The following is a 25,288-nucleotide window of genomic DNA, read 5'->3' on the forward strand; positions in this document are numbered from 1 at the left end:
AAAAAAAAAAAAAAAAAAAAGTGCTTGCTTTATTTTTTCACTTTTTTTTCTTTTTCTTCTGTCTTTAAGGGGCCTTTACAACAACCAAACGGACAGGCATTCCAGCGCCACGGGAATTTTCAGTAACTGTCTCAAGAGAGAGATCTGTGCCACGTGGTCCCTCGAACCCCAGGAAATCAGTGTCCAGTCCAACTTCTTCCAACACTCCCACTCCTACCAAACACCTGAGGACCCCTTCCACCAAGCCCAAGCAAGAGAATGAAGGTGGAGAAAAGGCTGCGCTTGAGTCCCAAGTTCGGGAACTTTTGGCAGAAGCCAAAGCAAAAGATAGTGAAATTAACAGGCTTCGAAGTGAACTAAAGAAATGCAAAGAGAAAAGGACTCTGAGCGCTGAGGGGACTGATGCTTTGGGCCCAAATGTTGATGGAACATCAGTCTCCCCAGGTGACACAGAACCTGTGATAAGAGCACTTGAGGAGAAGAACAAGAACTTTCAGAAAGAGCTTTCCAATCTAGAGGAAGAAAACCGGGCCCTGAAGGAGAAACTGATCTATCTTGAGCACTCCCCAGATTCAGAAGGGGCAGCAAGTCACACTGGCAACAGCAGCTGCCCGACATCCGTAACTCAAGAGTCAAGCTTCGGAAGCCCAGCTGGAAATCAGTTGTCCAGTGACATTGATGAGTATAAAAAAAACATACATGGAAATGCATTACGGACATCAGGCTCCTCAAGTAGCGATGTTACCAAAGCTTCTTTGTCGCCAGATGCTTCCGACTTTGAGCACATTACAGCAGAGACACCCTCAAGGCCCCTGTCCTCCACCAGTAACCCCTTTAAGAGTTCAAAGTGTTCTCCCGCTGGGAGTTCCCCAAACAATGTAAGTGAATTGTCCCTGGCTTCCCTCACAGAGAAGATACAAAAGATGGAAGAAAACCACCATAGCACTGCAGAAGAACTACAGGCTACTCTACAAGAATTATCAGACCAGCAACAAATGGTACAGGAATTGACAGCTGAAAATGAGAAGCTGGTGGATGAAAAGACGATTTTAGAGACATCCTTTCATCAGCATCGAGAGAGGGCAGAGCAGCTAAGTCAAGAAAATGAGAAGCTGATGAATCTTTTACAAGAGCGAGTAAAGAATGAAGAGCCCACCACTCAGGAAGGAAAAATCCTTGAACTGGAGCAGAAGTGCACAGGTATTCTTGAACAGGGCCGCTTTGAAAGAGAGAAGCTGCTCAACATTCAGCAGCAGTTGACCTGTAGCTTGCGGAAGGTTGAGGAAGAAAACCAAGGAGCTTTAGAAATGATTAAACGTCTGAAGGAAGAAAATGAAAAACTGAATGAATTTCTAGAACTGGAACGGCATAATAATAACATGATGGCCAAAACTTTGGAAGAGTGTAGAGTTACCTTGGAAGGGCTAAAAACTGAGAATGGATCTTTGAAGTCTCATTTGCAGGGTGAGAAGCAGAAAGCCATAGAGGCCAGTGCCGTGGAGCAGACGGCAGAGAGCTGCGAAGTTCAAGAAATGTTGAAAGTAGCCCGAGCGGAGAAAGATCTACTGGAACTGTCTTGCAGTGAGCTCAGACAAGAATTACTAAAGGCAAACGGTGAAATTAAACATGTTTCCAGTCTGCTGGCAAAGGTGAGAAGAGACAGCTCTTTACTGGTATTTGCTCATCCTTGTTCACATTTCTGCCCTTAACCTCTAAATTCACAGAGCACAGAGAAGCGTTTGCTTAGTCTATTTCATTCATGAAGCCAGCATTCCGGCTTGAAGGCCTGTTAGATCGACGACAGGTTGGGATTGGGGATACAAAAAGGAAACACCCAAATTTCTGATTATGGGTGGTTCAAAGTGTACTGGGGATGTAAAATCAAATCAGTATGATGCAGTGATAAAGAATATCATAGACCCTATGCCCAGGCTTTAGTCTAGTGCAAAGGTGAGGGGGGCCCCTGGTATAACATGGGGGTCGAGGATAGCACAGAAGGACTTCCTGGAAGAAATTGCAACTGAGCTGAGTTCTGAAGATTGAGTTGGAGTTTGCCAGCTCTGTCAGCCTGCTTTTAGCTGCCAGTAACAGACAATGAAATCACTCCCAATTTTCCACCACAATATTACCACTGTTTTGGTGTTTTCTTCCAGATATATGTGTGTGTATGTGTATCATACAAGTTAAACAAATTTATAATCATCCTGTACATGTTATTAACTTTCTTTTTGCATTTAACATTTTAGAAATATTAAAATTTTTCTCAGTATATTCCTATCATTAAATATTCATTTAAACATTCTTTTAAAGGCCAGATACTATTTTAATATAAATATTTCATATTTATTAGGTCCCTGTTGTTGAACATATATGTATTGTCAAATATTTGTGGTCTTTTCAGTCTTTCAATATTATAAATACTTTTTTTTTTTTGTTCTATCTTACTGTTTATTTAGGACAAATTCCTAGACGATGACTTACTGAGTCAAAGAGTATAAACATTTTAAAGACTTTCAACACATTCAGCCAGATTGCCCTTCAGAAATATTATGCCAGTTTATTCATCCTAGTGGTCATGAGATCATGTGCTTCCCTGAGCCTTTGCCAACACTTGGTATAATAACGTTGTTATATCTTTTTTGTTGTTGTTGTTGTTGTTGTTGTTGTTGTTGAGACGGAGTCTCGCTCTGTCGCCCAGGCTGGAGTGCAGTGGCTGGATCTCAGCTCACTGCAAGCTCCGCCTCCCGGGTTTACGCCATTCTCCTGCCTCCCGAGTAGCTGGGACCACAGGCGCCCGCCACCTCGCCCGGCTAGTTTTTTGTATTTTTTTAGTAGAGACGGGGTTTCACCGTGTTAACCAGGATGGTCTCGATCTCCTGACCTCATGATCCACCCGTCTCGGCCTCCCAAAGTGCTGGGATTACAGGCTTGAGCCACCGCACCCGGCCTGTTATATCATTTAAATCTGTTAATCATTTCATTTTTTTAACCTTTTTTGCTTGGGAAGATCTTCCATAGCCCAAGAGCAAATAAATAATAACTTTTCTTGTTTTTTAAAAAATAATACTTTAATCAGCCTGTAATTTTGTTTTTTGATGAGAGAATTGTGATTATATGATATTCTGCCCACCTCCCAGAGCAGTGCTGGAGAGGTGCAGAGAGATGGCCTTCTATTTCTTGTTTCCTCCAAGTTCTGGGTCTGATTTAGGGATCTGCTGGCAAGAGGGATTCAAAACAGCTTCCTACCTTAGTTCAGGGGTTGTCATTGTTTCAAGGAGCAAATTATGCCATGAGCTCTCAGGGAGATTTTCCTCCACTGCTTCATCTGTCTTAAGATGAGTCCGTTGCAACCTGATTCTGCGTTTGGCCATCTGATGGGCTTACTGGTGGGCCATGTTAAGAAGTTTCTTTCTTTGTATTCTAAATTTGTAGGTATTTTATTGAAAGTATGGAAGTAATTCCATTAGAGGTTACTAGACAGGCTTTGCATTAGGTTGTAATGTCTTGTGGAATAAGTTTATTCTTTTTTTACTTTAAGATTACTCACTACTCTCTGGGAAAATGTTTCATCTCCCATGTGCACCTTCTTGAAGTTCTTTCTCAGTCCCTCTGTATTTTTAGTAGTTTGGCATTACATGAAGTGTATATATCAATGAGAAATAATCTGATATCTTAAAAATAGCTTATTTTTTTCTGATCATAAAATATTTTCATTACAGAGGATTTAAAAAATAAAAGTATAAAAAAGAAAATATTACCTTTAATCTCACCACTTGGAGAAAAACTGCTAACATTTTGCTATATGTCCTTTCAGGCCTTTTCTCAGTTTATACATGTTTGAGCTTGCATAAAAACTTACATTGATATGATTATGATATTTTGTCTTCCTATCCAGAAGAGTATGTCTGTCCACATTCCATTACAAAGAACCAGTTGGATTAGTTTATCTATTCCACTGTTAATCTGTTTCTGATTAACTTGTTTCTACTTTTATCTTTATTAATTTTTTTGTCCTATTTTTTGTATATTTTGGTTTCTTACTAGTTTCTTGAGTAAAATTCTTTGTTCATTTACCTTTTTTTATCCTTAGTTGTTAATGAAAGCATTTGAAGTTATTATAGCTTTGGTAAATAGAGGCAATAAAATCTAGAATCTTCTGGAATAAACTAAATCTGATTTAAAGGAAAGTGCATTTTTGGTAGAGTGCAAGGCACAACATATATATTTAAAATCAAACTGTTATTATTCATATATCCTACATCTTATTGCATGCTAATTAGAATTATCAAATACTGATAGTAAGAGGGGAAAGGTCCTAGCTAGTATTTTTGGGTGAGAGTTTGAGGTAAAGATGGGGGCATGGGCTGGGCGCGGTGGCTCACGCCTGTAATCCCAGCAGTTTGGGAGGCCGAGGCGGGCGGATCACAAGGTCAGGAGATCGAGACCACGGTGAAACCCCGTCTCTACTAAAAATACAAAAAAAAGCCGGACGCCGTGGCGGGTGCCTGTAGTCCCAGCTACTCGGGAGGCTGAGGCAGAAGAATGGCGGGAACCCGGGAGGCGGAGCTTGCAGTGAGCCAAGATAGCGCCACTGCACTCCAGCCTGGTGGACAGAGCGAGACTCTTGTCTCAAAAAAAAAAAAAAAAAAAAAAAAAGATGGGGGCATGCTATCATATAGGGTTTCTTGTATATATCAAAACCCTAGGTCTGTGATTTTGTGCTGTCTTATGTGCACAGAGACTGATTTGTAATTGCAGTGGACTTGTAACATACTAATCTTCCTACCCTTTTACATTACTGTAGAAAAAGCAAAACACAGACCTCCTAAATGGACTAATACTTATTGTATCTCTACCACAGACTATCAACTAATCCGCCAACAACCATGACTTTTAAATGATAATACTTAAGAGACTCATGTCCAAAGGATAATAGGAGAAGTTTTAGCACAAAACTGTGATGAAGGATCTAACATGCTGGACTGGGTCGTCTTGATTTACCCAGTGAGCAATGATATGACCTCGGGCAGGCCCCTTTACCTTGCGCAGTGTGGAATATAAGCGTGACGTTGGATGGATCCTGGTCTCGTATCTAATTCCAAGGGAAGCATTTAACACTTCATCATGATGTATGTTTTTTGTAGGCATTTGGTACATACCTTTTATTATTATGCAAATATTTTGCTAAGAGGTGTTTTGTTTGGTGGTTTATTTTTAGAGATAGGTTCTCATTTTGTCACTTAGGCTGGAGTGTGGTGGCGATTATAGCTCACTGCAGCCTTGAACTCCCGGGCTCAAGGGATCCTCCCACCTCAGCCTTCTTGGTAGCTGGGACTACAGCCAGGCACTGCCGTGCCTGACTACTTGGCTTGTTTTTAAAGGATGAGGATTGAATTTTTTCTACAGCTAATGATGTGATCTGATAGTTTTTATGTAATCAAGTTTTTTTCTCCTTTAACTTGTTAATGAGGCAAGTTATAACAGCAGATTTTCTAAGGTGCTCTAGTGTAAAATCATGCTTGCCTTCCTGGGGTAAATCCTAATTCTTCAGTTTTCAGTGGTTTCACTTGACTTTTTGCCGAGAACTTTCAAATATAGCTGCCTTCAGCAGGTATCGGAGTAACTGTCCTGGTAATCACCAGGCAACTACGTGTGTCCCATGAACAGTGCATTCATCCACTCTAATGCTTGGCAGAAGGTGAATATTGTGAAAAAGGATACAATAAGCTATTTACAAAGGGGGAAAGCAGTGCCAAACCATCCTATGATCTAATAGATTCTGTAAATCTATGTAAGTTTCCAGTTAAGATTACTCAGGTGACCCAGATACTGTCAAAAGAACCTATAAAAAGCCTTGAAAAGTGCTTTTTTAAAAATAGGAGGTAGGTTTCTTCCTCATACAATACATGGAAAATTGGTAGGATTTCTACAGTATTTTGTAGGCTTTTTTTCTCCCCATTTCTTTTTCTTTGTTGGTTTGCTGATCTCTTTATTTTTTTCAGCTTCTCTGATATACCCCATATGCATTTTGATGGCCACTTAATCTGTAGTCACATGACATACTTCTGTACAACTTTGAGGATGGGTCTGATTTCCACAGAACCCAAAGCCACCACTCCTGGGAGCCACACCTGTCCCTGCCCTAGCTAGCAAGCAGCATGGAGTTGTATAGGATTGTTGTTTTTCCAAATAATAACACGACCCAGCTTTAATTTTCTTTTTTACCTTTTCAGTTGTTTGGGATCTTGATTTCAAAGCAAAACATCTATTTACTCCCCCGAGGTTGAAGCTTGTAGGTGGTATTCTTAGAATCTTAGTTCTTTCTGCAGAAACTTGGGGTCCACTTCCAGAAGAGTAAGGAGATTATAAATAACCACTTGGCATGAGTGGTCTGGGGGAGGCAGCAGAGGTGAAATGACTAGTGTGCTGCCTGCGTGGGTCCTGGAGCCAAATTGATTTAGAGTGGCCACTGGTCAGAGATGGCAGAACCAGAATTTGAGGGAAATATGTGGCAAACAGATGATCCTGTAGCTGTGACATTGGAATAGGACACCTTAAAGGACTTAAGAGATCTGGAAACCTGGTTTAAACAGTCAGGTGGGCCGGAAGTCTATCCAGGTGATGTATTGGTATATGAGAAACTGCCCTCCTGTCAGCGGCATGAGCCAGGGGACACTCCCTCTACCCCGGTCCCTAAGGGTGGGAGATGGGCTGTGGCTGCCCATGGTGCAGGCCCAGGCTGTGGCTGGTAGTGCTGTGGTTCTGGGCCTCCTGCCAGGGATGCAGGACAGCTCAACATTGCCAAGCATCTTGGTCCACCTGTTGGCGACTTGGGGCAGGCATGTCTCCTGGACACCTGGGTCTTACAGGAAGAGGGTTTCCCAGAGCCTCCCAGAGCGTTCCCTTTACATCTGATTGGTGAGAACTGGGTCACACAGCGCCCCCAGGCCATCTCTCTTGAAATCACAGTTTGCAGCCTGATTCTTGAACAAAATTGGGATTCTGTTAGGAAGAAACAAGGTGGGGGTGGCTTTTGGTGGGGAATGGGCACTTGCCCCACCAGGCCTCCACTCCCTCACCTTTCCCCACAAAGTACTCACAGTGATCTGATCATGTGGTGCCTTCCAGTGCTGCCTGGGGCACCACATGCTTTGCCCAGTGCCCGGCTCCCACCACACCTCAACTCGCAGTCCCACCCCACATCCCGCCATATTCCCACCTCTCCATGCCAGGCCTGGCCGGGCCAGTGCCTGTCTGGCAGTCATGTTTGCTCAGGGGGCTCTCGGCCTGAAGAGACCCCACCCCACTCACCATTAGCTGGTCCCTCCTGAAGCTTTCCGCCTCAGTTATGGGGTCTTCAGCGAGGCATTCAGCTCTGCAGGGCCCTGTCCCATGGAACTTCAGACTCATCTCAGTAAATGGATGTTGTTGTCACTCAGCCAAGGTCACTTGTGGGAACGCCGTGATCCACCCTGGCCCTCAGAGGATTCAGATGTGCGGGAACTATTTGGGGTGCTGCAGGGAAACTGAGGGAACCTTCTGCCTGAGTAGCCACTGGCTGCTGTTGGAGAGGTGGGAAGGTTACTGAGCTGAAGACATGGAGATTTCAGTCACCTTCAGCTCACACATAAGGCATCCCACTGTCTGGCACCAAACATCAACTCTGGTGAGCAGAGGCCTATGGCTTCGTGCTGGGAAGGAGGACTGTCAGCAGCTCCTGTCAACAGGGCCTGTTTTCCAGCTCCCCTGGGCAAGCCATGAGGACGTGGAAATCGAGGAAGCCTGTGGATGCTGCTGGGGAGAGCCCCGTAGATGCTGCACCAGGAGGCCTCTGCTCAAGGGGCTGTGCAGAGGCAGCTGTGCCCCAGGAGCAGAATCTTCTGGAAATTAAACTACAAAGCCAGAATGCCTGTGCAGCCTTTATTATGTGGGTATGACAGGCATGTGGCCCAGAGCTCATGGCATGTGTGCCAGCTCCTCCCCTGACACCCCCAGGTCTCTGTTCTTAAGGCCCCTTGAAAAGGGGCAGAAGTTTGGTGGAGATAGTCGGATGGTTTGAGGAAGGGTGGTCTTGCCAGTTGGGCAGATCCGCAGTACCTATGGCTCCACAGGGGGCTGCTTCCCAACCCTGCCTGACCCTGCTTCGCTCCGATGGACTTGTTTTCTCCTGGACATGTTAATGCCTTTTGTGAGGTGAGGCCTAAGCACTCTCTCTTCCTTTCATATGACCTCGGGACTCATCTGTGAGCCTGGTGTTGCCCAGCACTTCTCTGTCCAGTGCAAGTTCTTGGGAATTACCTGGGTGGGCCTTGCTGCTTCGAAAGGTCCCTACCAGGGTACAGCACCTGCTTCTGAGGCTTGCCTCTGAGTTCCTAAAGATGAAATACAGATGTTTACCCTCATCTTTGAGTTTTCCAACAGCCTTTCTCCGCTATAACTGATGTGTAAATAAACTAATATTTCCTCCTCTCCCTTGGTGGAGCAGCTTGGGCCAAAATAATAATAATTCAACTTTAGGCCAATAAGAATGAACCATGGATGATTATCAGCAGTGTCTATTCACAACAGGGCTAAGAACCGAGCAGAGGGAGTTTTGCAGTACCCAAGCTAGATGCCAGAATAGAAACACCCCACATTCTTTCTCATTGTATTAGTTCCTTTTCATGCTGCTGGTGAAGACATACCTGAGACTGGAAAGAAAAAAAGGATTAATGAACTTACAGTTCCACCTGGCTGGGGATGCCTCACAATCATGGTGGAAGGTGAAAGGCACATCTCACATGGTGGCAAACAAGAGAAGAGAGCTTGTGCGGGGAAACTCCACCTTATATAATCATCAGATCTCGTGAGACTTACACTATCAGGAGAACAGCACACGAAAAGACCTGCCTCCCTGATTCAATTACCTCCCACTGGGTCCCCCTGCTAATGTAGGAATTCAAGATGAGATTTGGGTGGGGAGACAGCCAGTCTGTATCACTCATGGTAAAGTTACTCAAGCTGTCATTCCAAGTTTATTTCCTTTTAAACTATATGTAATTTTAGCATTGCAATTTCTTCTATCTATTAGATAATTCAGTAAATACTTTTCAGATGAATGAATGAATGTGACAAACTTGCAACAGAATTGAGAGGCTGCTATAATTATATTAATATGTTCAAAAAGTAAAGTTTGTTACATTTTAATAACAGCAGCTAGTATTTTGGGGCTTTATATATGCTAAGCACTTTCAGAGATTTTCCATCATTTAATATTATTTATCGTCTTAATTGTACACTGTTTATTCTTTTGTCTAATATTTTTTCATTTGAGCAAACAGAGAATGATTAAGTTATTAGCCCAGTGGATTGCTGAAATGAAGCCAGGATTCAAAGTTGGGTCTGACTGATTTGCTTTATGCCACCACCAGAGCAGGTGCCAGAGAAAAGGCAAGTAGGCAAGGTAAAAAGAAACTTTATTACGTAGCCAATGTATAGAAAGAGGAGTCGAGGTTCACCGGTCTCCGGCGGCGGAGGCCGAGGAAGTCGCTCTGGCGTTCCCCGGAAAAGGTTCCTGGGTCCGCGTAGGAGGAGGGGCCGAGGAAGTTCGCCCGGCGTGCCTGCCAGGAGCGGCTTTTGTGTCTTGGGCCTGGAAGTGGGAGGGCGGTAGGCGGGATGCGGGCGGGTCGAGGGCCGTGCGGTGGGCGCGGCCAGGTAGGTTTAGGTTTTCCTCGGTCGGACGTCATGCTGCGCCTGCACAGTTGACCTGTGCCTTCCCCGGGCGCGGGAAAGTTGGTGATGAAGAACCCGGAAGTGCGCCATCTTAGTCACCTTTGTTCTTTGTTTCCCTCTCCCTCCGTCCAGACACTGACCTTAGAGCTCTTATTCTTTTTTTTTTTTTTTGAGACATTGTCTTGCTCTGTTGCCCAGGGTGGAGTACAGTGGTACGATCATAGCTTTCTGCAGTCTCGAATTCCTGGGCTCGAGTGATCCTCCCACCTCAGCTTCCCAAGTAGCTGGAATTACAGGTGTGCAACACCACGCCCAGTTAGTTTTTTATTTTAATTTTCATAGAGACAGGGTCTTGCTCTGTTGACCAGGCTGATCTCAAACTTATGATGATGATCCTCCCGCACCTCAGTGCCTCCCAAAGTGCTGGGATTACTAGGGTGAGCCAATGTACCCAGAACTCTTATTATAAGATTCTGGCCCAGATTTAGACTCTTGCCCAGTTACCTGAAAGCAAAGAAGAGACAGAAAAACACTTAAAGCAGACCTAAGACTCTAATTAATACGTTGTCACTGTTTTAAGGCCAAAGCCCTTTGATTTGAAGAAAACCACCTTTGAAAGCCTCGTTCAACTAGAAGAGTTTTACCTGATTATAATACAATGGAGAAATTCTGAGTCATCAAGAAATGTTGTTTTATTTGACTTCTAACCTGAATCTTGAGGGGAGAGGGGATGAGTTGACCCCTGAGTGTAAGGGGTGGGGACTCTGGGAATGCTACCAGAAGAGAACAGCAGGTCCTAAGGCCAGAAAGCCTGGCCACCAAGGAAGTGATGCAGGTGGTTTGTCATTGTTGGAGTGCACAGGGTGGTCAGTGGAAGTGGCCTAGAGGAGACATTAGGCAAGCAGTTAGATTTTATCCTCAAGACAGTGGGAGTCTCTGAAGAATGTTTTTTTTTTAAATAATAGCTTTTATTGAGATATAATCCATTTAAATCATGTAAGTCTGTGGGTTTTAGTATAGTCACACAGTTGTTCAGCCATCACTACAATCAATTTTAGAACATTTTTATCACCCCATAAAGAAATCTTAACCCACAGCAGTCACCCTCCAAGACCACCTCCCTCCCAGCCCCTGGCAACCATAAATCTATGTTTCCGCTCTGTGAACTTGCCGCTTCTGGATGTTTTATACACGTGGAACCCACGCTCTGCAGCCTCAAGCAGTCCTCCCACTTCAGCCTCCCACAGTGCTGGAGAGTTCTTGCTGTGCTCTGAATACAAATCCTTTAACAGATAAATAGTTTGCAAATATTTCCTCTCATTCTATGGGTTATCTTTTCATTGTCTTGATAATGTCCTTTCTGGCACAAAATTCTTTTTTATTTTGTGAAGTCCCGTTTACTTATTTTCTTTGGTGGTTTGTGCTTTTGTCAGAGGAATTTTAAGAGAGTTATGGAATCACATTTACTGTTGAGAAAGATGACTTCGGCCACAGATAAGAAAGAATGAAGGACAGAACAGGGAGTGATTTGGGTGGGAAGATGAGGGCTGGAGAGACACTAATTTTATTTATTTACTTATGTATTTATTTATTTATGAGACGGAGTCTTGCTGTGTCATCCAGGCTGAGTGCAGTGATAACATCTCTGCTCCCTGCAACCTCTGCCTCCTGGATTGAAGCGATTCTCCTGCCTTAGCCTCCTTAGTAGCTGGGATTACAGGCACCTGCCACCATGCCCAGCTAACTTTCCTATTTTTAGTAGAGACAGGGTTTCACCATGTTGTCCAAGCTGGTCTCGAACCCCAGACCTCAAGTGATCCACCCACCTCAGCCTCCCAAAGTGCTGGATTATAGGTGTGAGCCACTGCACCCGGCCTGGAAAGACATTTAGATGTTAGATGTGTAGAAGGGAGGCTCAGTAGGGTCGTGTGACTGATTTGATGTCAGGGATGGGCAGCAGGAAGGCATTTCAGCCTATTCATAGATCTCCAGCTTGTGTGATTGAATGTGCGGTTGTGCTGCTTCCTGGAGGAGGAAACACAGAATGTGGGGCAGGCTTGAGAAGGGAGAGTTGTCTGCTGGAGCCAACAAGGATACCCAGGCCTGCAGGCCCAGGCTGCTGTCAGCACCTGCAGATCCAGCCACAGAGGAGATCCGGGAGCCCTTGCCTTTCCAGGCCAAGATTCCTCCAAGGCAGGGACCTTGTGCTTGAGGTCTCTCTTTGCCCCTCCAGTACCTTTAGAAGCTGTAGAAACCTGTTTAGACAGGATGCTCCACGAATGCATTTCACATATACTGAGGTTTGTGAGGAGTCTCCACAGTGTCAGAGGAGGTGGTGACCCTGAAGATGAGCAGGTGCGATTCTGAATTCTTGACCATTCTCTGCCCTGGTAGATGATCTCTTTTTAAGCACTCGAGATAACTTGATTGAATGGACTGTATAATCACTGTATAATCAACAGATTAAGTCAAAAGCCAAGTGAAATGACAAACTTACACAAGAGGCAGTTATGGGGGGTTTACGAGTCAGGTATCTTCCTTCTCCACTTGTTCTGTTTTCTAATAAAACTATCTGTACAACTTTAATGTTACTGGAATTTACTCAGAATTTATTATAATGATTTCATTCTGTCCATGTCTCTGTAGTACCATGTTTTTGACATGTGACTATTTGAATGAAGGATTAAATGATTTCTCAAAGCCACAGCATAATTCTTCAATATACTGTCTTTGCTATAAAATGTACTAAAATAACTAACACTGAAATGTTTGAGCCGCATTTTGTCTCACATAATGCTTTTACTTGAATGTACTGTTTTCTTGGTTCTTTATATATTGATAATGTTGTTAGGTTATCTATAAACCTAATTCCTTATTCTCTTTAATCTACAGTCTCTATTCTTATGGCTGCCTTGTGTAGGAGAAGAGCTTGGTTCTTAGATATCTCTAGCTTGATTTCCTTTCTGCTTTTGTTCATCACACTAAAGAAAGCTACATAGATGCCCTGATAGAGATCTTTATTCAGTATTGTCAGATTATCTGGTGGCAAAAAACAGAAACCCTTAAGTAACTTCACAACTTCTCACAGGGGCTTGCTACATAATAACAGGCAGATATTTTTATATTCACTTTACAGGTTAACATATGAAGAGAGGGAGAATTTAAATCACGTGAAAAGAATAATCCAGCATGTATCAAGTGGCTGAGACCAAACCCGACCCTTGGTCAAACCCCTCAGAGGGGTTGTTTACCCCTCTGAGAGAGAAGACTCTAGATGTGTGTGTTGCCGCTAGCATAGGGGTGCTCTTAATATCTGCAGTCAGGGGGAGGATCCCCCCCACCCCCAACCACTTCCTCTTTGCGGAGCACTCATCGGGAGATGCCTGAGGCCCATGGCTTTTCCTTAGGGCGCTGGTTAATGTCTTATCTGCTTTGACCCAAGCTTGTGAAGTGACAGTGACTCAGCCTCCAGACTTAACTTTATCTTCCAAGTAAGGAGTTTGGGGGTCCTGAAACTTTATTTTCCTTTACACGTGTCTGACAAGCATGGTATGGGGGTGGGTGGGTGGAGGAGGTGACCCTTGCTAGGATTCTAGAGGGGTCTGACTTCAGAGCTGCCTGCCTGTCCTCTGGGCCCTGCCTAGGGGCCTCTGCTGCCATATGCCTTGGGCACCTGGTGGAAAGGAGTGGCTTTCATAGTCCTCTCTGCAGGAACCCTTCCTGGGCAGTTTGTTTGACTCTATTTATAGTGCAATTCCACTGGCTCCATATCTACAGAAAGTTGATCTTTGAAATTGAGAGATGCTTGGGATGCCTGAGAGTGATTCCTTTTTTCGAGGGAAATGTTGAAAATCACATTGCTGGGTGTCTGTGAGTGTGATTCTTGACATAGAGAAGTTAGACTCTAAGGAGCTGACCAGTCAGGCATGTTGGGTGGTGTCCCTGTAGTTCCATCTTCAGAGGGCTGAGGTGGGAGGATCAGTTGAGCCCAGGAGTTCAGCCTAAGCAACATAGCGAGACCCCATGTCTAAAAAAAAGGAAAAAAAAAAAAATCTCAAGCAAGGGAAATGCAAAGGAGCTGGCCAGCAGAGAGACCAGCAATTTGAATAGGGCCTGGATCCCCTGCAGTCGTGGAACGGTAGGCTTTGGTCTCAGCCACTTGATATATGCTGGATTACTCTTTTCAAATGATTTAATTTCTCCCTCTCTTCATATGTTAATCTGTAAAATGAATATAAAAATATCTGCCTGTTACTACGTAGCAAGCCCTTGTGAGAAGAAGTTGTGAAGTTACTTAAGGGTTTCTGTTTTTTGATTTTTTTTTTTGGTAAATAAAAGAGCTTTCTGGAATATGTTGTTAAACTTGAGGTGATTATTCCAACATCCAAGAAGGATGAAGTGATGTGAGAATGTGAAACAAAGGCTGATTTGCAGGTGCCCTCCCCCATGCCGAGTTACCTAACTCCTCATGCCATTTTAATTGGGGTGAGATGGGAAGTAGAGGGGGCAGAGCCTTCGAGGGGCAGCAGCCTCACCTGCATGCAGAGGCCTTGCTCAGGGTACTCCACCTCTAGGCTGCCTCGTTACATCCTCAGTTTAATTCCTGGCCCGCAGTTGCCCCAGCCAAATCACATGCATGTTTCTAGACTCCAGGTGACAGGCCCTTAGCCTGAGGACTCCTCAACATGTAGCCAGCTAGCTATGCAGAAGGCCACAGTCTGCCCCAGGATGCAAGACTCAAAAGTCACCTTCTGTTGCTGCTTTTCAAATGATTTCAGACGTCAGCCTTCCAGTATCTAAAATGCATTACCTCTTTTCTCCTTAAAAGTCATCTTCTGGCCAGGCACAGTGGCTCATGCCTGTAATCCCAGCACTTGGGAGGCCAAGATGGAAGGATCACTTGAGCCCGGGAACCTGGACAACATAGCAAGACCGCATCTATAAAAAAAAAAGTAACTGGGCATTGTGATGCACACCTGTAGTCCCAGCTCTGAGGGAGGCCGAGGTGGGGAGAATGGCTGTAGCCAGAAGGTGGAGGCTGCAATGACCCATGATTGTGCCACTGCGCTCCAGCCTGGGCAACAGAGCAAGACCTTGTCCCCTGAATCCAAAAAACAGTAAAGTCAGCTTTAATAAAGTAGCTACTGTTAAGATATAAGACTTTTGGTCTTTCATATATTGTGATTTTTCTTGGTCAAATTGACCTGTATTACATTACTACCTAGTATTGTATATACAATATATAAGGCAATTGTAAGAGAAAGAATGACTTTTACTGACTTTTACTATTATATATTCCAGGCACTATGATAAACTCTCCAAGTCATTATTTCACTTAACTGCCCACCCCCAACCCCACATTGTTAGATTATGAAACAGAAGCAGAGGGATTAAAGAATACAAGGCTTGTTTCACTAGAATTGGAGTTTAAACCCTGGCTCTCTGGCTCCGGAATGTATGTCCTTAGTCATCTTGGTGCACTTAAGCAGCTTTCAAACTTTGGAGCACAACCTGCAATGATCTATTTTGTATTACAATCCAGAGGCTCACGCCTTTATAATTAAAACACAAACTTCACAGAGCAGCGCTGTGACCCCTGAGCACAGGCAGGGCCATCTGGCTCTTTCCCAGGCTGTTTCTTTCTCTCTTCTCCTTTCCTTTCTCTCCATCCCTTCCTCCCCCCTCCCTTAGTCTTTTTTCTAATTTTTAATTGTTTTGGGTACATAGTAGGTAAATATATTTATGGGGTACCTGAGATATTTTGACACAGGCATGCAATGCTGTAGTCACCGTGTTGTGCTGTCAATTAATAGGTTTTATTAACTATATTGTGTCCATTAACCATCCCTATATCCACCCCTGCCCCACCACCCTTCCCATCCTCTGGTAATTATTCTACTCTCTATCTTCATGAGTTCAATTGTTTTAATTTTTAGCTCCCACAAATGAGTGAGAATATATGTATTTATCTTTCTGTGTCTGGCTTACTTCACTTAACATAATGATTTCCAGTTCCATCCATGTTGTTGCAAATGGCAGGATCTCATTCTTTTTTATGGCTGAATACTCTGTTGTGTATATGGATTATATTTTCTTTATCCATTTGTCTGTTGATGGACACTTAGGTTGATTCCAAGTCTTGGCTATTGTAAATAGTGCTGCAGTAAACATAGGGAGTGCAGATATCTCTTTGATAGACTAATTTCCTTTCTTTTGGGTGTATACCCAGCAATGTGATTGCTGGATCATGTGGTAGTTCTATTTTTAGTATTTTTGAGGAACCTCTGTACTGTTTTCGATAGTGGCTATACTAATTTACTTTCCCGCCAACAGTGTACAAGGGTCTACTTTTCTCTACATCTTCCCCAGCATTTGTCATTGCCTGACTTTTGAATAAAAGCCATTTTAATTGGGGTGAGATAGTATCTCATTGTAGTTTTGACTTGTATTTGCATTTCTCTGATGATCATCGACATTCAGTACCTTTTCATGTTCCTGTTTGCCATTTGTATGTCTTTAAGAAATGTCTAGTAAGATCTTTTGCCCACTTTTTAATCAGATTATTAGATTTTTCCCCCCCATTGAATTGTCTAAGCTCCTTATATATCTGGTTTTTAATTTCCTATCAGATGGGTAGTTTGCAAGTATTTTCTCCCATTCTGTGGGCTGTCTCTTCACTCTGTTGTTTCCTTTGCTGTGCAGAAGCTTTTTAACTTGATGTGATCTCATTTGTTCATTTTTGTTTTGTATTCTGTGCTTTTGGGCTATTACTCAAGAAATCATTGCCCAGATCAGTTTCCTGGAGAGTTTCCCCAATGTTGTTGGTTTTTTAGTAGTTTTCATAGTTTGAGGTCTTAGATGTAAGTCTTTAATCCTTTTGATTTGATTTTTGTATTGGAGAGAGGGGAGGTCTAGTTTCATTCTTCTGCTCATGGATATCCAATTTTCCCAGCACCATTTACTGAAGAGACTGTCTTTTCCTCAATATGTGTTCTTGGCACCTTTGTTGACAATGAGTATGGATTTATTCTTGGGTTCTCTATTCTATTTCATTATTCTGTGTGTCTGTTTTTATGCCAGTACCATGCTGTTTGGGTTACTATGGCTCTGTAGTATAATTTGAAGTCAGATAATGTGATTCTTCCAGTTTTGTTCTTTTTGCTCAGGATGGCTTTGGCTATTCTGGGTCTTTTGTGGTTCTATATAACTTTTAGGATTAAAAAAATTATAAAGAATGTCATTGGTATTTTGATAGGGATTGCGTTGAATGTGTAGATTGCTTTGGGTAGTGTGGACATTTTAACATATTGACTTATCCAGTCTGTAAACACAGAGTGTCTTTATTTTTGTGTGTGTGTTTTCTTCCATTTCTGGTGTCAGTGTTTTAGAGTTTTCATTGTAGAGATTTTTCACTTCTTTGATTAAGTTTATTCCTAGTTATTTTATTCTATTCATAGCTACTATAAATGGGATTACTTTCTTGATTTCTTTTTCAGATTGTTCACTGTTGGCATATAAAAATGCTGCTGATTTTTGCATGTTGATTTTGTATCCTGCAACTTTACTGAATTTATCAGCTCTAATAGTTTTTTTTTTGTGGAGGCTAGTTTTTTCCAGATATAAAGTCGTATCATCTGCACACCAGGATCATTTGACTTCTGCCTTTCCAATTTGGATGCCCTTTATTTCCTTCTCTTGTCTGATTGCTTTAGCTAAGACTTCCAGTGGTGACAGTGGGCATCCTTATCCTGTTCCAGATCTTGAGGAAAAGCTTTCAGTTTTTCTCCATTCATGTGGGTCTGTTGTATATGGCTTTTATTATGTTGAGATATGTTCCTTCTATACCCACTTTATTGACAGTTTTTATCGTGAAGGGATGTTGAATTTTATCAAATGTTTTTTCAGCATCAGTTGAAATGACCATATGGTTTTTATCTTTCATTTGGTTGATATCACATTGCATATGTCAAACCCCTTTGCATCCGTAGGATAAATCCCACTTGGTCATGATGTCATTTGGTCATGGTCATTAAAAGATTTAATAATCTTTTAAATGTTTTGTTGAATTTGGTTTGCTAGTATTTTGTTGAGGATTTTTGCATCCATGTTCACCAGGGATATTGGCCTGTAGTTTTCTTTTTTTGATGTATCTTTGTCTGGTTTTGTTATCAGGATAATACTGGCTTCAGAATTGGTTTGGAAACATTCCCTTCTCTTCTGTTTCTTAGAATAGTTTGAATAGGATTGGTATTTTTCTTTAAATGTTTGGTAAATTTCAGCAGTGAAGCCACTGGGTCCTGGGCATTTCTTTGCTGGGAGACTTTTTATTATGACTTTTATCTCGTTACTTGTTACTGGTCTGTTCAGGTTTTGGATTTCTTCATGGTTCAATCTTGGTAGGTTGTATGTGTGTAGGAATTTCATAGTCTGATTTTCATAGTCTGGCCAAAGTTTTGTCAATTTTGTTTATCTTTTCAGAAACCAACTTTTTGTTTGTTGATCTTTTGTATTTTTTTCATTAAAATTTCATTTATTTCTGCTCCGATCTTTATTGTTTCTTCTAGTTTTGGGTTTCATTTGCTCTTGCTTTTCTGGTTATTTAAGATGCATTGTTAGTTTGTTTATTTGAAGTTTTTCTATGTTTTTGATGTAGGCACTTATTGCTGTAAGATTTCCTCTTAGTACTGCTTTTGCTGTATCTCATAGGTTTTGGTATGTTGTGTTTCCATTTTCATTTGTTTTAAGACATTTTAAATTTTCCTTCTTAATTCCTTCATTGACCCACTTCATTCAGAAGTGTATTATTTAATTTCCATGTATTTGTATAATTTCCAAAGTTCCTCTTTGTGATTTCTAGTTTTATTCCATGGTGGTCAGAGAAGATACCTGCTATGATTTCAGGTTTTTTTTCTTTTTTCTTTTTTAAGTTTTAGGAGTTACAGGGCCAGACGTTGTGGCTCACTCCTGTAACCCCAGCACTTTGGGAGACTGAGGTGGGCACGTCACCTGAGGTCAGGAGTTTGAGAACAGCTTGGCCAACATGGAGAAACCCTGTCTCTACTAAAAATACAAAATTAGCTGGGTGTGGTGGCACGCACCTGCAGTCCCAGCTACTCGGGAGACTGAGGCAGGAAAATTGCTTGAACCCGGGAGGCGGAGGCTGCAAGTGAAGCAAGATCGCACCACCGCACTCCAGCCCAGGAGACGGAGCGAGATTATGTCTCAAGAAGAGAAAAAAAAAAAGTTTTAGGAATTATTTTGTGGCCTAACATGTGGTCTCTCCTTGTGAAGAATCCTGTGCTGAGGAAAAGATTGTGTATTCTGCAGCCATTAGATGAAATGTTCTGTAAAGATCTATTAGTTCCATTTGTTTTGTTTTACAGTGCAGATTAAGTCTGATGTTTCTTCGTTGATTTTCTGTCTTAACTTTTTGTTGTTGTCTGTTGTTTCTATTTACAGCTTATTATACCATGTCTTGAAAAGTTGTAGTTATTTCTCTTGATAGATTCATCTTTTAGTCTTCCTGTGTAAGATACGAGTAGTTGACACATCACAATTACAGTGTTAAAATACTCTCTATTTGTCTATGTACTTGCTGTTACCAATGACTTTTGTATGTTCAGATAATTTCTTTTTGTTTGTTAATATCCTTTTCTTTCAGATCAAGGAACTCCCATTAGCATTTCTTGTCTGCTGTTGATGAAATTTCTCAGGTTTTGTCTGTCTGGGAAAGTCTGTGTATTTCATGGTTTGACATTTTTTCCTTCATATTTTTTTTTTTGTTTTTGAGACCGGACTCCGCTCTGTCCCAGCTGAGTGCCCAGTGGCTGAATCTCAGCTCACTGCAACTCCGCCTCCCAGGTTCCCACCATCTCCTCCTGCCCAGCCTCCCGAGAGCTGGATTACAGCGCCCCGCCACCTAGTCGCCCGCTAGTTTTTGTATTTTTTTTAGAAGGTTTCATTGTTCGCCAGGATGGACTCGATCTCTGACTTGTGATCCCCCCATCTTGCCCTCCCAAAGTGCGGGATTACATTGACCCACGCCGCCTGGCCTCCTCCAGACTTTAAATATGGCATTCCTCTCTTTCCCTGACCTGTAAGGTTTCCACTGAGAAGTCTGCTCCTTTGTTTCTTTTTTCTTGCTGCTTCTAGGATCTTTTCATTATCTTTGACTTTTGGGAATTTGTTTATTAAAATTTCTTACTTGGGCAAAATCTGCTTGGTGTTCTATAACCTATTGTACTTCAGTATTAATATCTTTCTGTAGATTTGGGAAGTTCTCTGTTATTAGCCCTTTGAATAAACTTTCTACCCCAGTTTCTCTCTCTATCTCGTCTCTAAAGCCAATAACTTACTAGAGTTGTGCTTTTTTTAGACTGTTTCCTAGATCTTGTATGTGTGCTTTATTTTTTTTAAATTTTGTCTCCTCTGTATATTTTCAAATAGGCTCTCTTCAACTTCTTCTGTTTGATCTGTTCTGCTGTTGAGACTGATGCTTTCTTCACTATGTCATAAATTTTTAGCTCCATAATTTCTGCTTTATTTTAAAAAATTTATTTTAGTCTCGGCCAGGTGCGGTGGCTCACTCCTGTAATCCCAGCACTTTGGGAGGCCGAAGCGGGCAGATCACGAGGTCAGGAGTTCAAGACCAGCCTGACTAACATGATGAAACCCCGTCTCTACTAAAAATACAAAAATTAGCCAGGCGTGGTGGCGCCTGCCTGTAATCCCAGCTTCTCAGGAAGCTGAGGCAGGAGAATCGCTTGAACCTGAAAGGCGGAGGTTGCAGTGATCTGAGATTGTACCACTGCACTCCAGTCTGGGCTACAGTGCGAGACTTTGTCTCAAAAAAAAAAAAAAAAAAAAAAAAATTTCGATCTCTTCTAAATTCTTTCTCTGTGTTATCTTGAATTTCACTGAGCTTCCTCAAAACAGCTATTTGGAATTTTCTGTCTGAACGATCACATCTCTATCACTCTGGGATTGGTCACTGGTATCTTGTTTACTTCATTTGATAAGGTCATGTTTTCCTGGATGGTCTTGATGCTTGTGGATGTTCATAGATGTCTGGGCATGGAAGAATCCGGTATTTATTCAATCTTCGCAGTCTGGGCTTGTTTGTACTTGTCTTTCTTGAAAAGACTTTCCAAGTATTTAAAGGGAGTTGAGTGTTAGGATCTAAGGCTTTGGTCACTGCAGTTGTATCTGCATTAGGGGGCACCACAAGCCCAGTAATGGTGTGATTCTTGCAGACTCCTTGAGGTATCACCTTGGTGGTCCTGGATAAGATCCAGGAGAATTTCCCAGTTTACGAGGCAGAGTCTCTTGTTCCTTTTCCTTACTTTCCCCAAAGCACAAAGAGTCTCTCTTTTCATGCTGAGCTGCCTGGAGTTGGAGCATGGGTGAAGCACTCCTGTGGCTACCACTGCTGGGACTGTGCTGGGTCAGACCTGAAACCAGCCCAGCACTGGGTCTCAGTCAAAACTTGTGGTGACTATTGCCTGGCTACTGCTGATGTTTATTCAAGGCCCAAGGGCCCTTTAGTCAGCAGATGGGGAATCTACCCCGGCTTGTGTCTTTCCCTTCAGAGTGATGGGTTCCCTTCTAGCCCAGAGTGGGTCTAGAAATGCTGCCTGGGAGCTAGGGCTTGGAGTTGGCAACTTTAGGAGTCTGCCTGGTGCTTTATTTTACTGTGGCTGAGCTGGTACCCAAGTTGGAAGACAAAGCCCTTTACCCTTCCCTCTCCTTTCCTCAAGCCAAAGGGATCTCTACCAGTGGCCACCACTACCCCAGGCCTGTGGCAGCACCACTGATGTTTATTCAAGGCCCAAGTGCTCTTTAGTCAGCAGGTCTGGGTCTCTCCCTTCAGGGCAGCAGCGGGCTCCCTTCAGGTCCAGGGTGGGTCTAGAAATGCTGTCCAGGAACTGAGGCCTAGATCGGGGACCTTAGGAACCTGCTTAGTGCTTATTTTACTGTGGCTGAGCTGGTGCCCAAGTTGCAAGATGAAGTCCCCTTTACTCTTGCCTCTCCTTTCCTCAAGCAGAAGGGATCTCTCTCTGTGGCCACTACAGCTGGGAATGCACTGGGTCACACCTGAAGCCAGTACAGTCTGTGGCCCATGACGAGTACTGTGTGGGTACCACTGATGTTTAATCAAAGCCCAAGGACTCTTTGGTCAGCAGGTGATGAATATGCTGCCAGGACTGGGTCCTTCCCTTCAAGACAGTGGGTTTCCTTCTGGTCCAGGCTGTGTCTAGAAATGTTATCTGGGAGCTAGGACCTGGAATGGGGGCTTCAGGAATCTGCTTGGTGCTTTATTTTACTGTGGCTGAGCTGGTATCCTAGTTGAAAGACAAAGTCCTCTTTACTCTTCCCTCTCCTCCCAGAGCTGTGAGCTGTGCTGCCTGGGGTTGGGGGAAGAGTGGTGCAAGCACTCCCTTGGCTGCTCCAGCTGGTGTCTCTCTGGGTCATGTGCACCCCAAGTCCACTGGCTCTGAGCCCAGCACAGCACCAGGACTTGCCCAGAAATTGCAGCCCTTGTGACCTGGACTCTTTCAGATTTACGTAGGACTCCAAAGTGCTTTAGCCCACAGAGGTAGGGCTTGCCAGAACTCAGATTCTCGCTGGAATGGAAGATTCCTCTCTGGCTAGGGCTGGTCTAGATGCTCCTTCTATGGGTGCTGGCTGAATTCTGTCCTGTGTTGCTTTCTGCTGTGATGGGACAGCACCAAATTCCAGTGCAATCTCACAATCATTGTGCTTTCCCTCCCCCCGGGTGCACAGATGCTGTCTCTGTACCATGTGGTTGCTGCCAAGGGATAGGGGAGAGAGGGGATGTTGGAGAGTCAAGACAGTCTTTCCTTCCCTCTCCGGTGCCTCTTTCCTCGATACGATGTGTTAAAACCAGGCACTGTGATCATTCATCTGATTTTTCATTCTTATGAAGATGCTTTCTTGTGTAAATAGCAGTTCCATTTGGTGTTCCTGTAGGGAAGCCATTGCTGGAGGATTCTTTTCGGCCATCTTGTTCTGTCTCCAGGTGTCTCCTCCTTTCCTTAGCCTTTGTCACAATTTCCCAGTGAATGACCCTGCAGTGCTGCCTCCCAGTGTGATATTTGATCATTCATCAAACATTCGTTAAATGCCTCCTGTGTGTGATGCTGTGTAGACACTGGGGGTGCAATGGTGAATTAAACAGACAAGTTCCCTATTCCCATAGAGCTTACAGCCAGAAGGTTTTGCACATGAAATATAATTGGAAAAAATTTTCATTGCATACAAAGAAACCCCACCCCGAACCCCAGACTACCTGGTAAATACACAGCTGTTTAGTAATGTTAATTAAAGGACTGTAGAAAAGGGACAATGATGTTTATTGCAGCATTTTTGTAACAAAATAATGAATATATTCAGACAGTGGAATACTATGCACCAGTTAAAGTAATGACCTAGCACGATGTGTATCAGTGTGGATACATTTCAAAAACACAGTTAAAATGCAAGAGCATGATAAGCATAGTATTGTAGAGGACAAAGCATATTACCATGTTGTAAATGCAGTATAATGCAGATACAGTATAATCCACTGCAAAAGCACAATATAGTATAACATTGTGTAAAAGGACAATACTATGTATTATCATGGACACATGCATATATGGTAAAAGTGAAAAACCATTCAAGGGATGACCTCATAGCAATTTTAGGATAATGCTTATTACTCTCAGAGGTAGGAGGGAAGATTGAGGCTTTAAAAAATTCTTATTAAAGTAAAAAGGTTTTGCAAATGTGACAGCGTTTAATTGTTGTTAAGTCTGTTTGGTGCATGATTATTTTTGGTGCTTTTCTGTACATTTAAAATGTTTAACAATTAAAAAATTAAACAGGTGGAGCGATTGTGCTGTGCCACTTTTCTGCTTCTGGTGTGTGCACGTTTCTGTGTGCCTCCCGCTGGCATTTTCTATCACATTTTTGCTGTGATAGAGCGTGAATGTGATAGAGAATCTTTAGAGATTCCTCTAAAGAAACATTGCAACCACAAGTATTTTATCTCTAAGGGAACCTGGGGGGTTGCAGATTAGCCCGGCTTCAGGGGCGTTGTTCACAGCTTGGCAGCAGAGGGCGCTGCTCCATAGCAGATGTGCGGTGGGGGTAGCCACACTGGGCAGCTCTCTCGGTGCAGGGCCAGTGCCTCCCAGGGAAGCACCGCTGCTCTCCCAGCTGCGGGAAAGAGGAATATTTAAGTGCTTGCAGATTCCCTCCTGCTTGTAGGAAGGGGCACAGAATCCAGTCATTTGGAAGCATACATCGTGTTTCTCTGACTGTTCACAGCCTTGGCTGTTTCTGAGGCTAAGAATGCAAGAAATGGCACATGCCAATGACGTCTTTGCTACTGTGTCCATGAACCTGCTGCTGACTTGTGGGGAGCTTTTCATAATGTTTTATTTTAGATTGAAGAGGTTAATGTGCAGGTTTGTTACATGGGTATATTGCATCATGGTGGGGCTTGGCCTTCTAGTGTACAGATCACTGTGGGAATTTTGTTGTTGTTAAACTGACCAAAGAACCTTCCTTTTATTTTAGGTGGAAAAGGATTATTCATACCTGAAGGAGATATGTGATCACCAAGCCGAACAGCTGAGCAGAACCAGCCTAAAGCTGCAAGAAAAAGCATCAGAGAGTGATGCTGAGATCAAAGACATGAAAGAAACCATATTTGAATTGGAAGATCAGGTGGAACAGCACCGGGCTGTCAAGTTACACAATAATCAACTCATCAGTGAGCTAGAAAGTAAGTGGGGTCAGCCAGGTGTGGTGGCTCACAACTATAATCCCAGCACTTTGGGAGGCTAAGGCAGGAGGATGACCTGAGGTCAGGAGTTTGAGACCCAGCCTGACCAACATGCTGAAACCCTGTCTCTACTAAAAATAAAAAATTAGCTGGGCGTGGTGGTAGGCACCTGTAATCCCAGCTACTCAGGAGGCTGAGGCAGGAGAATCACTTGAAAGCGGGAGGCGGAGGTTGCAGTGAGCCAAGATCGTGCCACTGCAAAAGAAAGTAAATGGGTCAAGCCCAGGAGAAATGTGGAATGGACCTGAGTAGGACACTAAAGAAACCAGCAGCAGTGGGTGACTGGGGGAGGGTTTTTGACTGTATGTTGGCTGGGGTTTATGAAGTCTCTTATTTGAATGCGCCGTAATCTCCTAGGAAGAATGTCACCTAAGAAACAATCATTAATCACTAGTTTAAAAACTAGAGATGGCCGGGTGCGGTGGCTCAAGCCTGTAATCCCAGCACTTTGGGAGGCCGAGACGGGCGGATCACGAGGTCAGGAGATCGAGACCATCCTGGCTAACACGGTGAAACCCCGTCTCTACTAAAAATACAAAAAAAAAAAAAAAACCTGGCCTGGCGAGTTGGCGGGCGTCTGTAGTCCCAGCTACTCCGGAGGCTGTTGCTTGTGAATGGCGTGAACCCAGGAGGCGGAGCTTGCGGGGGCGCGAGACCCGGCCCCTGCCCTCCCGCCCGGGGGAAAAGACAAGCCCCCGTCTAAAAAAAAAAAAAAAAAAAAACTAG

General features: G+C 43.3%; 1 protein-coding gene across 4 annotated transcripts in view; it reads left to right on the plus strand.

The window, feature by feature from the left end:
- SPECC1 (sperm antigen with calponin homology and coiled-coil domains 1) overlaps positions 1 to 25,288 on the plus strand; it is a 162,108-nt gene that overhangs the window by 54,907 nt on the left and 81,913 nt on the right. For all 4 annotated transcript variants that reach the window (XM_017857631.1, XM_017857646.1, XM_017857639.1 and 1 more), the window contains exons 2-3: positions 70 to 1,649; positions 24,295 to 24,502. In XM_017857631.1, coding sequence (XP_017713120.1) covers positions 70 to 1,649; positions 24,295 to 24,502 — 1,788 coding nt within the window. The remainder of the gene's footprint in view (positions 1 to 69; positions 1,650 to 24,294; positions 24,503 to 25,288) is intronic.

The sequence above is a fragment of the Rhinopithecus bieti genome, unplaced genomic scaffold (genome assembly GCF_001698545.2).
Source record: "Rhinopithecus bieti isolate Rb0 unplaced genomic scaffold, ASM169854v2 scaffold_3050, whole genome shotgun sequence".
NCBI classification, from domain to species: domain Eukaryota; kingdom Metazoa; phylum Chordata; class Mammalia; order Primates; family Cercopithecidae; genus Rhinopithecus; species Rhinopithecus bieti.